This window comes from Kwoniella botswanensis, chromosome 1 (assembly GCF_036426115.1).
Source record: "Kwoniella botswanensis chromosome 1, complete sequence".
Classification (NCBI taxonomy): Eukaryota; Fungi; Basidiomycota; class Tremellomycetes; order Tremellales; family Cryptococcaceae; genus Kwoniella; species Kwoniella botswanensis.
In genome coordinates this window covers 4,831,308-4,846,896 of record NC_088599.1, presented here as the reverse complement: position 1 = coordinate 4,846,896, position 15,589 = coordinate 4,831,308, and the positions used below count along the sequence as shown (strand labels likewise).

At 43.4% G+C, this 15,589-nt stretch overlaps 6 protein-coding genes across 6 annotated transcripts; 4 read left to right on the top strand and 2 right to left on the bottom strand.

Annotated features, from left to right (window-relative positions):
* Window positions 1-176: 176 nt before the first annotated feature.
* Window positions 177-2,144, top strand: L199_001850 (uncharacterized protein; the record flags this gene model as incomplete). Its single annotated transcript, XM_064887603.1, has 8 exons — window positions 177-460; window positions 525-575; window positions 656-706; window positions 785-975; window positions 1,043-1,265; window positions 1,346-1,466; window positions 1,530-1,804; window positions 1,874-2,144. 8 exons carry the CDS (start codon window positions 177-179, stop codon window positions 2,142-2,144), a joined length of 1,467 nt encoding a protein of 488 aa, XP_064743675.1.
* A 924-nt stretch (window positions 2,145-3,068) lies between these two features.
* L199_001849 (uncharacterized protein) lies at window positions 3,069-4,677 on the bottom strand (the record flags this gene model as incomplete). Its single annotated transcript, XM_064887602.1, has 6 exons — window positions 3,069-3,372; window positions 3,459-4,234; window positions 4,292-4,326; window positions 4,373-4,424; window positions 4,481-4,588; window positions 4,648-4,677. The coding sequence occupies 6 exons, from the start codon at window positions 4,675-4,677 to the stop codon at window positions 3,069-3,071; spliced, it is 1,305 nt and encodes a 434-aa protein (XP_064743674.1).
* A 1,355-nt stretch (window positions 4,678-6,032) lies between these two features.
* On the top strand, window positions 6,033-7,591 carry L199_001848 (uncharacterized protein; the record flags this gene model as incomplete). The annotated part of the gene is made up of 8 exons (XM_064887601.1): window positions 6,033-6,110; window positions 6,229-6,320; window positions 6,411-6,636; window positions 6,722-6,823; window positions 6,907-7,001; window positions 7,082-7,260; window positions 7,363-7,447; window positions 7,507-7,591. The coding sequence occupies 8 exons, from the start codon at window positions 6,033-6,035 to the stop codon at window positions 7,589-7,591; spliced, it is 942 nt and encodes a 313-aa protein (XP_064743673.1).
* Window positions 7,592-8,227: 636 nt separating this feature from the next.
* L199_001847 (uncharacterized protein) lies at window positions 8,228-9,085 on the bottom strand (the record flags this gene model as incomplete). Its single annotated transcript, XM_064887600.1, has 4 exons — window positions 8,228-8,292; window positions 8,383-8,405; window positions 8,619-8,763; window positions 9,001-9,085. 4 exons carry the CDS (start codon window positions 9,083-9,085, stop codon window positions 8,228-8,230), a joined length of 318 nt encoding a protein of 105 aa, XP_064743672.1.
* A 424-nt stretch (window positions 9,086-9,509) lies between these two features.
* L199_001846 (uncharacterized protein) lies at window positions 9,510-10,956 on the top strand (the record flags this gene model as incomplete). Its single annotated transcript, XM_064887599.1, has 7 exons — window positions 9,510-9,662; window positions 9,763-9,885; window positions 9,962-10,035; window positions 10,120-10,142; window positions 10,236-10,346; window positions 10,449-10,478; window positions 10,577-10,956. 7 exons carry the CDS (start codon window positions 9,510-9,512, stop codon window positions 10,954-10,956), a joined length of 894 nt encoding a protein of 297 aa, XP_064743671.1.
* A 2,511-nt stretch (window positions 10,957-13,467) lies between these two features.
* L199_001845 (uncharacterized protein) lies at window positions 13,468-15,506 on the top strand (the record flags this gene model as incomplete). Its single annotated transcript, XM_064887598.1, has 7 exons — window positions 13,468-13,660; window positions 13,743-13,827; window positions 13,903-14,214; window positions 14,279-14,390; window positions 14,446-14,847; window positions 14,918-15,339; window positions 15,413-15,506. The coding sequence occupies 7 exons, from the start codon at window positions 13,468-13,470 to the stop codon at window positions 15,504-15,506; spliced, it is 1,620 nt and encodes a 539-aa protein (XP_064743670.1).
* Between the last annotated feature and the right edge of the window lie 83 nt (window positions 15,507-15,589).

Genomic DNA, 15,589 nt, shown 5'->3' with positions numbered 1-15,589 from the left:
TCTACATTACTCTAGTGTACATCAATCAATCAGACCATCTCTTTCTCTCTCTTGGCACCAGATCATCTACGTACAAACAAAAACACCACTTGTCAGATCAACCATCATCACATCATCTGTCAATTTGATCGTCAATCATTTCATTCACCCTATCCTCCCTCATCCTCAGATACAAAATGTTATCTACTCTCACCCTTACCTCCCTACTCCTCTTCGCTTCCATAAGCTCATCAGCTTTAGCCAACCCTACCACCATCCCCTTAACGCTTCATCACTCTAGGCAGTATTCGGACGATCTGGCAGTACGTCAAGAATGGTTGAAAGGCCAGGCAAGCGGGTTGAGAAAGAAGTACGAGCAGCATTTGGGCGAGAGATCGAAAGATCTGTTAAAAAGGGATCGGGTGAATGAAGAGTTGAATAGAAGGTGGCCGTTAGGTAGAAGAGCCAGTGGTAGTGTACAGTAAGTCCTTGCTCTCACTTAAATCGATGTTGAAGCTAATGATATACTTACTGTGCTATTGTAGGTTGACGGATGTAGGGATAGACGCTTCGTACTCTGGTCAAGTCACTATTGGGTAAGTCATTTTATCCAATATCAATTTTTAATTTATGCTCGTTTGAGCTGATGTCACATTTTGTTCTGTTCTGTTGGTAGAACCCCATCGCAGGATTTCTTGTTGATTATGGATACTGGATCTTCCGATCTGTAAGCTAATTCATCCAACCTTGCTTCAGTCTCTTCAACAGAGCGGTATGATTGCTGACCTTGCTTTCTATCAAATAGCTGGGTAGCAGGATCGACCTGTGAATCATCTTCATGTACGGGCGTCTCGTCATTCAATGCTGAGGATTCAACATCGTATAATACGGATAATTCAGCTTTCAATATATCTTACGGATCAGGTGATGCAGATGGGTACTTAGCTACTGATACGGTCTCTCTCGCTGGATTTACCGTGACTGGACAGACGTTTGGTGAGAACCGCAATCACCAACGTAAATCTGATAGGATTTTAAGCTTATTAGTCACTTACACTCGTAGCCGTCGTAACATCTACCACTGCACGACTGATCTCTGCGCCTTTATCCGGTTTGATGGGGTTGGCCTGGAAATCTATCGCCTCCTCTGGAGCCACACCGTTCTGGCAGGCACTGGCAGCTTCCGGATCATGGTCTGATCCAGAGATGGGTTTCTATCTCGCTCGATATAGGGGTGATAACTCTGCTAGCTCAGTGGAGAGTCAAGGTGGGGAGTTGATACTTGGGTAAGTGCATTTGAACATAACCTATCTGTTCAAAATTAAGTTCTATGCCCTTTACTTACGTGGTTGAGTGAATCCAACAGTGGAACAAATTCGAGTAAATATACCGGCTCGATCAACTACATTTCAATTGATGAAGACGATCTTGATTATTGGAGGATACCCGCTCAAGCTGTCACAGTACAAGGATCCCAAGTTAGCGTTGTAAGTATTCTTTGGGAAACTTTTATTGCTCAAAACAGAGCTGACGATCCACCTGATCGATAGGGCTCAAACCCCCAAGCAGCTATCGACACCGGAACAACCCTGATCGGAGTACCATCTCAAGTGGCTCAAGCGATCTATGAGCAGATCCCTAATTCTGAAGCACTATCAGCTTCATCGGGATACGATGGATATTATCAGTATCCATGCGATACCACCGTCAACGTAACGATCCAGTTCGGCGGATTGAGTTACGCGATTTCAAATGCCGATATGAACCTTGGATCGTTTACGAGGGATAGTTCGATGTGTACAGGTGCTTTCTTCGAGATGGATTTGTAAGTCTTGGCCATTGATATCTTCCTATCAGAACAAGCAAGATTTGACTAACGTCAACTTCTTTGTAGATCCTCTCAATCGCCAATTCAATGGATTGTCGGAGCCTCTTTCCTCAAGAATGTATATTCCACATTCAGGTATAACCCCGCTGCAATTGGTTTTGCCCAACTGGCAGATGGCGTTTCATCTGTTAGCAATGGTACGAGTCAATCGACGACTGGTGGAGGAACGAGTGGATCAGGTGGTCAATCGTCTTCGAGTGGTGGAATACCCGTGGCATCGATATCGACTGTTGGTACGGTGATGATGATATGTGGGATGATCGTCAATCTCATATAATAGATCAAGTGATATATCCGCACATCTACCGATTTGAATCCACCTCAATCAATCTTATGGCTATATTTCATTTACATCAAGAAAGAATTGAATGAATTAGGAAAACGAAAACATGTTGTAACAATACCAATATTCAAACCCAAAATCTCATATCGAATTCATTACAACAACACAATACACGATCTATCAATTCTGCTTAATAGTTAGCTAGATATATAGAACACACGTCCATTTCTCACCTCCATATATATATTGTTTATCAACTGTAATCACATTTTGAAAGAAAATGCTGAAGCATAGCATTGATTCTTGGTTAAGAATCACGGAGGATAAGAAAAAGGCGAGAGATGGAGATTTTGATCTTTTTGTAGCTATTTCCTAATTCCAATGCATAACATACATTCATTGCTCATGCCAATCTTATACATCAAAGATGCATCTACACCTGAATTTCATCTCAACGCAGCGCTAAGCAGGTCGTGCAATGTACTGTACATTTTTATAGGTATACATGTCACTTCAACATGGAATATTTGTGGGATTATTTTGTTGTCGGCAGAAATGAAAGAACAAAGAAGTAAACTAGTACAATGTGGTGATTGACTCTTTCGCCTGTTTTTTTTTCTGTCTTTCTTTTTCTTCTTTCCAAATAATAAATACCCATTGCTATCTATAAATATCATCTCTTCCCCTTGTCCACATCCGCCGACCACAGAGCACCTTCAGGAATTAGAATAGAAGTAGGTAGATAGGTAACACATAATACAGTAATACAACATGATCTAAATGTAACGATTCGCTTTACTTGAATTTGGTTTAATTTGATTGGTTTCCCTTATGGCTCACATGGCATTCCCTTCTGCTTTGTCTTCTTTTCAAGTTTTCCGACAACAAAAACCGATGTTTCCGATCTTCAGTCCTCGTTTAAGCCTTGCCATTCCCATTCGCTTTACTATCCCCATTCACCTTGGCATCCTCCTGAGACGAAGTCGAAGATGGTTTGACCTCCACATTCCCATTACCATTGGCGCTAGAAGCTGGTGCTGGTGCTGGTGCGGGTGTAGGAGTTTTACCTGATTTACCATTACTTGGCGTACCGGATCTTGAGTTTCTGGCTGAATCGTTCACTCGACCCAGCTGAGCTAGTTGTGCGTATCCTGCTGCGTATTCGGTCTTCCACTCGGGTCGGATAACCTCGTCTAACTTGGTAGCTACCATCTTACAGATCCTACCAGATAAAAATCCAACAAACAGTCAATCAGTATAACCCTTCAAACGAGAATCCACTTGATTTATTCATCGAAGAAAACTCACAACTTTGTAGTTGATTCTGATACACCTCCCATCCCAGCTATATCCTTTGCCGATGCGTTCTTACTCAACAACACACAGGTAAAGTACAATACCCCAGCCGCGATGGACACAGGTGATCTTCCATCGATGGTCGATTTGGCCGTAGCTTCAGCAGCGATATGTTTCGACGCGTTGAAAACTGCATTTCCCAAATCCAAATAATTGGTGAATCTTCCTAATAGGGCTTCCGTCGATTCTTGAGCATTATTCGAACCATCCGAAAAACCATGTCCCGTTCCAGTCTTGGATCTTTGAAATGTATCACTAGCCTGAACCGCATTTTTAATCACACTGAATACCTGTCCTAATTCCTTCTTTGAGATCTTGAGGGCTTTACAAACTTCTTGAAAAGTTCGATGAGCACCTGCATCTCTACATGCGTAGATTATACAAGCAGCAATCAAAGCATTTTCGTTTTTGCCTTTAATTGCTTTTTGCTCATCTGCAATTTTATAGACGTGTTGAGCTCTTTCTCTAACGCCTCTGGGTAGTTGCATTGCATCGCATTTTTCACCGATCCTTGAGAATACAGCTGATAGGATTGCAGTGTTGGTTTTACCATTTATACCATTTGAGAGGTTGTTGGCTCTTTGTACGGCTCGGTTGAGATCACGAGCTATACCTGATCGACCATCTTTATGCGATATAACTGTATCGAGATGGTTGGAACCGAGGAGGGGGTTACCGGCGTCTCCTACTCGAGAGGGATCATCGCCGTTCTCATCACCGGCAAAAGTCTATAACCAAAATGAATATACGTTCAAACATCGATTGTAAGATGGACAGATACTTACACGCCCTAATGAATTCACGTTCGTATCAGTTTTTTCTTTTTTTTTACCTATGTATAACATGATGCTAGTACTCACATTCACTCCTTGTATCTACAATTCGATCCCCCAAGATAGTCCCACAATCACCACATACCTAGATCCGTATCCCATGAGTTATGCTACTAAGTATACAATGACCAACTAACTTACCAGATCACCCTTGGAATACTCCTCTATGATGTTAGGAGGATCAGTCCGACAATTGGGGCAGAGATGTCGGACATTCAGGTTGGGAGCGACAGATTGACCGAATTTGGGCTTGATGATAGAGAAGATCAATAAATAAACATTGTGAGACTGCAGCACTATATACTTACTCCCGGTGCTCTTGGTCCAGCGAGGGTCATGACGGCAGTACCAGTAAGATGCTAAGAGGAATAAGAAAGTTTTTTTCCGCTCCACCGCTTCCAGAATCGTGTGAAAACAATTTCTGGCTTGATGGACCTTCTGACCTTTGGAGGAGATACAGTGTTCTGTCCGAGTGGAACGGTGATATATCCAACGAATTAAGAGTTGAGATTGGTTGCAGTCATTGTTAGCTAGATATTCCATGACGAATGCCAGCAACATGATGAATAAATAAGGATTTGCATAATATCACCCGTATCGTCCAATTTTTCCGTCCACTCTCCCTTCCCCGCTTCTCGGCCACAAGTCCCATCGTCCACCCCTTCATCTCTCAGAGATGAAAGAGATAGAAAAAGAGACGACAAAGAGAAGAAAGCTGGACTCGCCACCCAATAAAGGGATAAAACGAAAACCAACTTACTAAGCTGTCCCTCCTTGTTTTCTCCCTGGTAAATGACCAAGTTTCTCGCTCTTTATCTATGATCCAATCTGATCTGATCTGATCCAGAAGAGATGCGTGAGGACGAGATGAAGAGGAGTTGGCCAAGCCAATGTTTTTCAGTTCGAATGAGATGGAGATGAAGAAGAGAAAAGAAAAGAAGCGAAGAGAAAGGATTTGAGTGTGAAGTAGGTTATCTCATGTTTGTCAAGCGGCAAATCACCCTCCCACTTAAAGTGAGGTAATGATATAAGTAATGTCAAGGGAGGGTGCCACATTGCCGAAAAAGTGATCTCCCAGGGTACTTTGCCCCCATCTTGCACTTTGACTGGTCATCTCACCTCACTCATCCACATAACATAAACAAATCTTATTTCACATACAACCCAATCCATCCATCCATTCCATCCATCCTCAACACACCTGTATGTCAACTCTCACTAACGCATCGCTAACTGCTGCTGATCCGACTTTCTGCCTATAGACTACCCTACGCGAGGATTGACGAACGATCGATTGAGCCGCGCCAAACTGTGGAAAGGGCGGGACCAAGCGAATAAACATTACGTCTCTCTTCTTCGCGTCGAAAAGTGATTCAAATCAAGTGTAGTTTCGATCATACCTCTCGTCACATCCCACATACGACCACTTCGATTATATCATCACGACCGCATCGAATAGTGCTTCGTGGTGATACTATTATTATACTTGGTCGGTACCTAGACTTGGTACATATACTGAAATAAAGGTACGCGTCTACCCTCTTATCTCATATACCATATCTCCGACCCTTCCTCTTCCCCTAATACCTCTACAGATCCGAACGAGTGCTCATAACGTTCCCCTTGATAGTGCGCAACTTTTAATACCACCATACACGCTATCACACCTCGAACAAAGATCTAAATCAACAAGATGTCCGGATCGATGAATCAATTCACGAACGACGAGTATGTCCTAGCCTACCACGGTCCATTACTCTACGAGGCTCGTGTAAGTGATCTCAAATCCATCTTCACTACCTCATCCAACTTTTTACCGACTTTGAGCTCTCAATGTGCATTTTTACAAGAGTGATTCACTGATATCTCCTTTTTGGAATGATTGGCAGATTATCCTTGCTGAGAATTGGGATGAGAACAATACGTTATTGGGTACAGTTGGACCTCATTATTTCATTCATTACAAAGGTTGGAAACAAACGTGAGCTGTCCCTACCTTCCAAACTATATCTACCCAGTAAGATGTTTGATTAACGATTATCAACTTTTTTTGTCTTGCATAAACGCATAGATGGGACGAATGGGTACCTGAACAAAGATTATTGAAGCTCAACGAAGCTGGATTCGCCAAACGACGAGCATTGTTAGATGCTCAAGCCAAGAAGAACCGACCTGCGTCTGCTGCTGGATCTTCCACCGCATCCCCCGCTCCAGCTACCACCACGACAGGTAAAGGGAAAGAAAAAGGTAAAAAGGGTGAATCGAAGAAGAGAAGTAGAGAATCAGGTGTTGATACCGTACGTTCATCTCCTTTTCTCATGCTAATCATCCTTATCATCCGACGAGCTGACGAGATGTTTTGGTTTTGGTTTTGGTCTGTAGGAAGCGGCATATCTCAATCGACCAGAAGTGAAAATTGTCATTCCTGAGATACTCAAATTACAATTGGTTGATGATTGGGAGAACGTGACGAAGAATAATCAGGTGAGTGACCCTCAGGTTCTTTATAAGCCCTAAGACGCATAGGTGTAAAAGCTGATATGATGATTATGGGGACATCACGTCAGCTCGTGACATTACCTCGTAAACCCAATGTACGAGAGTTATTGGAAGAGTACAGACAATATGTGAATAACACTAAGAAAGCTCAGGAGAGATCGGCGTGAGTCTACTATCCTCCTTTTACAACAATATGGTCAAATTACTCATTTGGCTTATATGATATCATGATTGTTCGTATAGTCGAGCCACGTCGTTGCTTTCTGAGATTATCTCAGGTATAACATTATATTTCGATAAAGCTTTAGGGAATAACCTGTTATACCGATTCGAAAGAGCACAATATGTGGAGCAGAAAAGACAAAATCCAGATAAACCAATGTCAGAGATCTATGGTGCGGAACATTTACTTAGGTTATTTGGTAAGTCCGACCAACCCCCTTTTTAACATATCGTACTCAAATCGCATTGATATCTGAAATGAAAGTGGGAAGACCTTGCTGATTTGCTTTGTATTGTTATAGTCAACTTCGGTCCTTTTATCGCTTATACCAATATCGATACTGAATCGCTTAATATCTTGAGAGAATACATAAATGATATCATGAAGTGAGTTCGCCAATCAGCTTCATTGCAAAGTGATGCTGACGACTTTTGGGTGAATATAGGTGGATGATCAAAGAACAGAAGAGATTATTTGTTAAAGAGTACGAAGCGACTAGTACACATTATCAAAATATGTCTAGAACGTAGTTAGTGGGGGTCGACCGGAAATAAGTGGAGGAGAGTGGGATCTGAGGGAAGAAGAGAAGCAGTAAAAGTTGTAGTTGTGGAATTTCGATTTTATTATATCCATAGTTGAATTGAGAGTCAGAGAGAGAAAAGTACAAATTACATGGTCTTGGTCTGGGATCTGAGACAAATTCGTTTAGAATAAATAACAAATTGGGTTCTGCGGTCTGTTGCTGTTTTATATGTACTCATCGTATTTTGGAAGAATGAACTTCACTTGAAGTGTACCTTTTCGTTCCAGGTCCTTTGTTGGGTTGGCGGATTCTCTTGCCTCTGAGTGCGTCGTCTGGCAAATACAACATGAAGGCGATGATCAGACTGGGCACTTTCTGACGACATGATGCCTTCTCCCATCCTCTCATTACCCGTCATCCCATTATGATCCCATGATAGTCAGTCAAGGTGACAACAATGATGATGATGATTGGTATGACATGGTGTAATAGTATTATATACAAGTTGTATCCTGAGAGATTCCCCTTGGCCCTTCACATACTCCCCTTGCTTCTGCCCGCGAGCCTTCTCGATGTACATGGCTTATTTTGTTGTGTTCGTGATGATGGAACGGATACTTTTGGTGAACATCTCATGGATAGGTTATGAAGTCTTCCATAAGAGTATAGCGATTGGACCGAGGTAGAAGTAAATGAAGTTTTTGGTTTCTGCGTGCAGATGACCCCATATTTCAATTAGCTACGGAGATTGATCATACAATAGTATGAGTTGGACCACCAGATTTGGTTGGGACTTACCGTGAGTTACGAAACTACCGAAACTGCCATATGTTTATCGTTTATTAGCTTGCTCTTGCTCTTCTCGTCGACGTCAGATACTCCATCCTGAGCATACTACCCAACACTATTTTATTTGATCTTTTGCCAACGTTCAACTGACGATGATGATCATCATGATACAGCTCTTCCCATCCGCTGAATCCATTCCGTGATATCTAGACTAGATCAAAACCGATGTAGAACCTTGAACTCACTTCTTACCCACTACGCAATGCCATGTAGTTCCATACAACCTATCAAATTCCTTTTTGATGAACATTGCCATATCCCTTTCTACATCGTGTTTCTCTAATGAAAGCACGACGATATCGACTGCTTTCTGTTGCATTTCTTCGGACACTAAGTCGATGAAGGTGTATCAGCACTCAGCATTCATCATTCGTAGTGATATCGTTATATATTCTTCACGTCAAAGGTGAAGAGAAGATCTGAGGAAGAACGATCCCCAATTCCTCTCAACCTCATCCGAATGCGCATTGAGCTATCACCCTTCATCACTCTATACAGGATCCTCTTACAGATCACACTCATTGCCCCTCATAGACCACTGTTGTACCATTAAAACCAATCACTCACTATCCACGCTCTTGATCACCGCATTGAGATTCTGCCCTCTCAACGAGGTGATCCCAGCGGAAGAAGAGGGTTTGGTTTCGGCCATTGTTCGAGTGTGGGTGTGCCCTTCCTTTTCGTGATCGTGTATGTGACTGGCGATGATCCTGTCTGAAGGAGAGATAGCCAAATGAGAAGTAGTTGCACGGTATAGAACAATGTATGATGCAATGATATGTGTTATATACTACGCTTTGGTCAGCTGCAATATCATGTCACGAACGAATTCCATCCTTTGAGCTCGGATCGCTTCTTTTGCTGTATGGTATGTTTGGGTGGCTCAGGGTTTTAGATCATGCTCGAGTGGGGCTCCACACCGCCGGTCGAAGCCGTAGTCTACCAGTTTATTCATGACCAGCAGAGGTAAAGGAGTATAGGATGAATGATTTATGGCTCGACTGTCTAATCGATATCTATCTCTCTTGCATAGCTTGTAACCGTTATACACCTTCATAGCCCACGATCCCGATACCATGTCCTCCAACGTGATCCACAAGACAGACGAACCCTCTCTCACTTTCGGTCATCCCGACTCGAGCGTGACGGAGTTGAACATCGTGGGATTACACCTTAGGGTATATGGACTGAAGGAGCTCGAGGGGAGTGATAGGCCACTGGCTGTACTGGTGAGCTCCTTCATACTTCCACACTTGCTTGCTCCTATTCCTTAATCATTTTCATGATCGAAAAATGTAAGAAAGCTAACTCATAATGCATGTGGTATAGGTCGCAGCTCATGGTAGAACGAATAGTCAGAAAAACATGATCACCTTTTCTCAGGGGGTATTAGGACAAGTGTACTCAAAACCGAAAGAAGAGAGAAAGAGGGATTTGCTGATCGTCACCTTGGTATGTATCAACGTACATCTCACCTCACACCCATTATAGCAGACTGAGTGTTGATGTTCCGATTAACGGCGTGTAGGATCAACGAAATCATGGGAATAGGATAACGGATAAGAAGGCGAATTTGGCTTATGATGAGAATCCAAGGCATTTGTGAGTTATCCGATCTTATCGTTCTCTCTACTTCAGGAGAGTGTTACTTTTCCTCTGCTGAGAAGATTATATATAATGATGTAGAATCGACATGGCAGCTAAAGTGTGTAAGTGTATCGCACTGATTGTACTTCATCCCGACGCGAGCAGGACGATCTACTTGGATCGGAGAAGTGCTAAAGTTGATTCATTGCTTCCAGACGGCGGTGCACAAGATATCCAGCTTATCATCGATTTCCTCGCTGCCTACCTGTTTCCGATGGGCGAGAAGAAGGTTGAAGAATGGATAGTGACCGGTATCTCACTTGGAGGTGAATATTACACTTACAGTCGCATCTCCTCTCACTTGCCTCAAGCCTTCTTTTAGCCATAAGAGGATATTGTACTGATCATACTCTTCTTCGATTCTTCAGGTCATGTCGCTTGGAGATTGCTACGGGAAGGTAGGTCATCTCTACCAACCCGAGGGGGATCTACATCTGCTCATTCATATCTCATTATCAAACCCTCATACTGAAATGAACCTCGTAACTCCTCGTAGAGCCCCGTATCCGTATCGGCATACCGATCATAGGTCTGCCATTCGAATCATTCCCAAAATACATGGGTCCAAGAGCCGAATCACTTAACATCCCTTTCGAGCCGCCTACCTATCCTCCATCGCTAGTGCCAGTCCTAGAAGGTGATGTCGATCACTCGAATTACAAAGGTAAGAAGATCCTGACTATTCATGGAGGACACGACAAGTTGGTACCGCTAGACAAAGGATTAAAGGATATAGAGAAGATCATGGATGTCGTTAATGGTAGTGAGAGTGGGAAAGCGGAGATGTACGTCGATGAGAAGACGGGTCATGCTGTTTCGAAGGAGATGGTTTGGAAGACGGCGGAGTGGGTCTGGGAATATGGTTTGAAGGAATGAATGAACACATGAATCGATGAATTAATGAATGCCTTGTGAGGTACTCGGCTAGTATTGTATACAACGGAACGGAGAAGAAATGATGACCTGACCTGACGAACGGCGTACCTACTCGTTCCTCGTCACTTCTGTCTCTTATTAGACATGTATCGCAACTTACGATAAGATGAGGGGATCTTCATTATAAGAACGAATGCGGGAAGTGGCGAAAAACTGAACTGAACATTAAGAATTTGAACGACGGACTCCGTTACAAGAGCGATACAGGTAGTATATCATCAATGAATCAAATGAGTGGCGAAAGGGCTTCGACTCCGGTATCCATTCCGTTCCGCGGTTGAGCACGTTCTGAGATTCGCATTCACATTTTCCTCTGGAATGAGTCACGCTGATGAGGAATCAGTATCAATCAATGATTCTTCCACTTCCTCGGATGACTTCGTAGTATCTCTCCCAAATGCGATATCGGTTTCAGTAAAACTCAAAATTCTGTACAAGACGGTTTGACGTTCTGACGGACTAACGGAGTGGTCCTGGTCCTGAACCTGATGCACGGCGTTGCTAGAGTTGGAAGTTTAGGATAAGGATAGTTATAGCGAGATGAAACAAAACATCCTAAACTATATAACGTAAAGTTATACTTTGTATATGCCAACATTGGCAAATTGGAATAGAGATGGATCCAGCTACTGATATTCATATTCAAAATTGACATTGTCATATGTCCGTATAGATGAATCGGGCAGTATCTTTTCCTCATTTCGGCCTCACACTCAGATAAACAACATTGGGAAAAGAACATTGGCATAAGTTAAGCATGCTAAAGTGAGGCTTGATCCACCCCCAATTGAGTTGCTGGCGTCACATACTGTATGCCATTTCCAGATCTCTGTGTTGGACATTGCTGTTCAATACAGCAAGTCCCTGAATGGCACTATTCACTGAGCAAGGAACGTGGATCGTTTCATCATTCTAGACGCTGTTCTCGAATATCTCCAGGGAGGAATTTCTGTTAATTTTGGTTGCTTCCGTTTGCTCTTCTCTGTTCACAAACATACCTAAACCATGTTTCTCCCATCAAGGTTATTCACATGAGATGGAAAGAAGGTTCGACCTTGCCGCCTCGCCTCGCCTCGATTCGAGATCGTGTAAACAACACCTATTTGCTGCACGACGAAAGGATGGACCCTCGTTCTAGAATCTCAAACACAGGCAGATCCACCCATACCGTAAAACAACAAGCAACACAACATCACTGGATTTAAGCTTTTCAACGTTGGTTTTAGCCACATTATATTCCGTCATCTCTCTCACGCACAGAACAGAACTAACCGAATCGATGGACGTGGAGATGGATGTTTGTGAGTCTCCCAGAGATATCAACCAGGTAAAAATAGTCTAATGAGTCAAGGGTGAATACCTCTAACAATCTCGACAACCTCGCTTGTATCGATCAGGGGACATGAGGCAAAAGCGAGTCAGGGGAAACAACCAATACACACACATACAGTAAACATGAAACGCCGCACGGATACTCTTATCATTATCCTTCCACGCACCAATTCACTGATTAGTCATCATCATAAGCTTCAAGACAAGGCATGTTCAAGAGTCTATCTGGGATTGACTTTTTGATGTAATGTGCGGGAGGTGAGGAGCAGAGGAACGAGTAGAGTGGGAATTGTGCGTGCGTTTGAGAGAGCCTAGCCGGGAGCTTAATGGGATACCAACGCCAAGTGGTATCATGAGATCCTTTGATGTGTGTACGATGTGTATCCGTGTGTGGTTGTTAGGGTATAAATACTTGCGCTTGGACCCACTGACGACTCCTTTCTCTTCTCCTCATCAAAGTCAAATCAAAGTCAAAATCGATCAAACAACGTACAAACAATAGATAACACAACGTACCCTCTTATCTGAGCTACTATACATATATACTCAACGACCCCCCTTTCCTTCCCATTCTTCTTTTGTTACCCAAACAAACTCATCCTATAATTAATTCTCATTCCCATTCCCACTCCGGTTTCTATTACAAAAGAAAACGGATATCACCACAGCCGTCGTCTACACTACGAAATTACACGCCGACCTTTGACTTTCTTTACATCAACACGTTCTGCTTCCTTCTTTGATACAACTATCGATTAGTTGTATCAGACCGACACTCACAGAACGGAAAACATCAAAAAAGTCAAATAACAACTTCGACGCCAGCTCACGGCTTATAACATACATTCCTTTATCAACGTCAACAACCAAAACATTCAAGAACCCGAATCCGAACCCATTACCCACCACCAATCACCCTAGGTTGCTCCGCACGAAGATCAATCTAAACTCAATCCACAGTGAACCTAAACCTCGATTTTAGTGATTCATTGAACTGCACCTACTACCCTCTCTCGACCTGACCCTCGTTCCTCTCTGACTCACACACACGCCCTCACAATCTCTCGCTGGTCGAACCACCCTACACCACGTATACAATAGTCAGGTAAATTCAACGGCATGATGTTATCTTCTTATATCAACACCCTTTTCGCCACCTCCGCTATCATGAGTAGTTTTGCCCTCGGTGCTGCAGACCACTGGATCGTCACTCAGCTTCAGACGCTCACGATCAGTAGGATGGACCCTATAGTCAATCCTAACGACGTGTCGGGTCACGTACATCGTGTGGTCGGCGCATCAAATTTCAACTGTGAGTGGATTTTCCGCTTTCCAAATATCGCATCTTCAGTAGTTGAAGTGATACATTACCCTGACGATATATCAACTGTTAGGGCATTTGAACGATCCTCAGACTCAGCTCAACGCCGCTTGTAGCTCAACTATCATCGGTGATGACAAGTCGAATTATTGGGCACCGTGGGTTCTCATTCTCCTCACTGGATCACGCTTCCTTCCCAAAAGGTGACTGACCAATTGCTGTATTCCACTTAGTCAATTGTACTACCGACATCCCAATAACACTTTCACCCCTGTGCTCGGTGGTGTCAGAGTATACTACTTCAACAAGAACAAGGATGTTCAACCTTTCCCACCTGGTCTCAACATGATCTCAGGATTAGCCATGAAAAGGGATTTGTCCGCCACGCAAAGTTTAGGTATCAAGATCTCATGTGATCACGGTCTCCAAACTCAATGGTTACCCAACGGTACTTCTCACCCTGGAGGTTGTGGCTCCATTTCGATGGGTATCTACTTCCCTTCTTGTGGTCTAGCAAATGGTGCTACTTCTTCTTCCGATCATTTGTGAGTACGAAACACTATTGATCTGTATGGCGTTGGTAGCTAATATGACTATCATCACACTTAGCTCACACATGGCTTGGCCCCAATCTTATGATGGACCAAGTCTTGTCGATGATCCCAACGGTATCGTTTGTCCTGCTTCCCACCCCATCAAATACCCCACCATCTTTGCGGAAGTGAGTATCATACACCCTATTCTCATTGGAATACCTTGCTGATTTAACTTAACAGTTCAACTATTATCTCGACGCCGATCATCCATGGAGAAACGACGAATGTACTTTGGTACTTTCCAACGGTGATTGTACAGGAAACAACTTCCACGCCGATTTCGTCAACGGATGGGTGCCTCAAACACTCAAGGATGCCATCGCTCAATGTGGATATGGCAAAGGTCCAGGAGATAACCTCGATGCTTGCGCTCCATTGAAAAAGACCAAGTCGGAACCTAATTCATGGGAATGTCGATTAGACGGAAAGATCCCTGATGAGGAAGTCGGCTTGTGGCGACCTATCTCTCAATTACCAGGTTGTAATCCACTTTGGAAGAATGATGTCACCCAGAAACCCGGTTGTTCCAGTACCCCTAAGCCTGGATATGTCTTCCCCAACGCATACTTTGAGAATCTCAAGGTGAGTAAAAACTGTTTCCTCACCGTATAACGTATAACCACAATGCTGATGTACGGATTTTAATCGTCAGTTCCGAAACAAGATCCCCGTTGCTCTCGCCGAGTTGAAAGATAATGCAGACATTACGACATTTATACCCTCTGTAGGAGACACCGGTGCCGGTAGATTGGGATGGTGGGGATCAGAAGGATCAAACAAGAACCAATTGACCAAAGGAAACTGGCAAGCGATCATCAACTCTCTGGCTCCTGGAACCAAACCTCCAGCTATTGGAAATATGATCACTTTGACCACTGGTCAGACTGAAGATGAAGAGAGCACGGTGGAAACTCAAGATCATGAAGCTTCAGAGAACACGGACGATGAATCTCAATCTGATGTTTCTACTCCCCCTGTGCTTGCTGCTGATTCCCCTGCGTCCGAATCTACTACCCCGGCCACCACTGCTGTTGAGGCTGAGGGTGCGGAAAGTACAAGTGCCAAGTACTGCAAGTGAGTGAAACTCGGGGCTTCTCTTTCTGCCAGAAATGCGGGCTTGAGCTGACAAGATATCTCCTGGCCATAGGCGAAAGAAGAGAGGTCTCCTCCCTAGAGCTGGTGAGGCATTATCTGCTCATCTCAGTAGGAGATCTCGAAGAAGGTCGATCCAGGGTCAATAGATCTCAGTCTACGTCCCCTAAAAATTTTCACTGTGAATAATTGAAAGGTGTCTTTTGCTATCGTAGTTGATCTACATCAATCA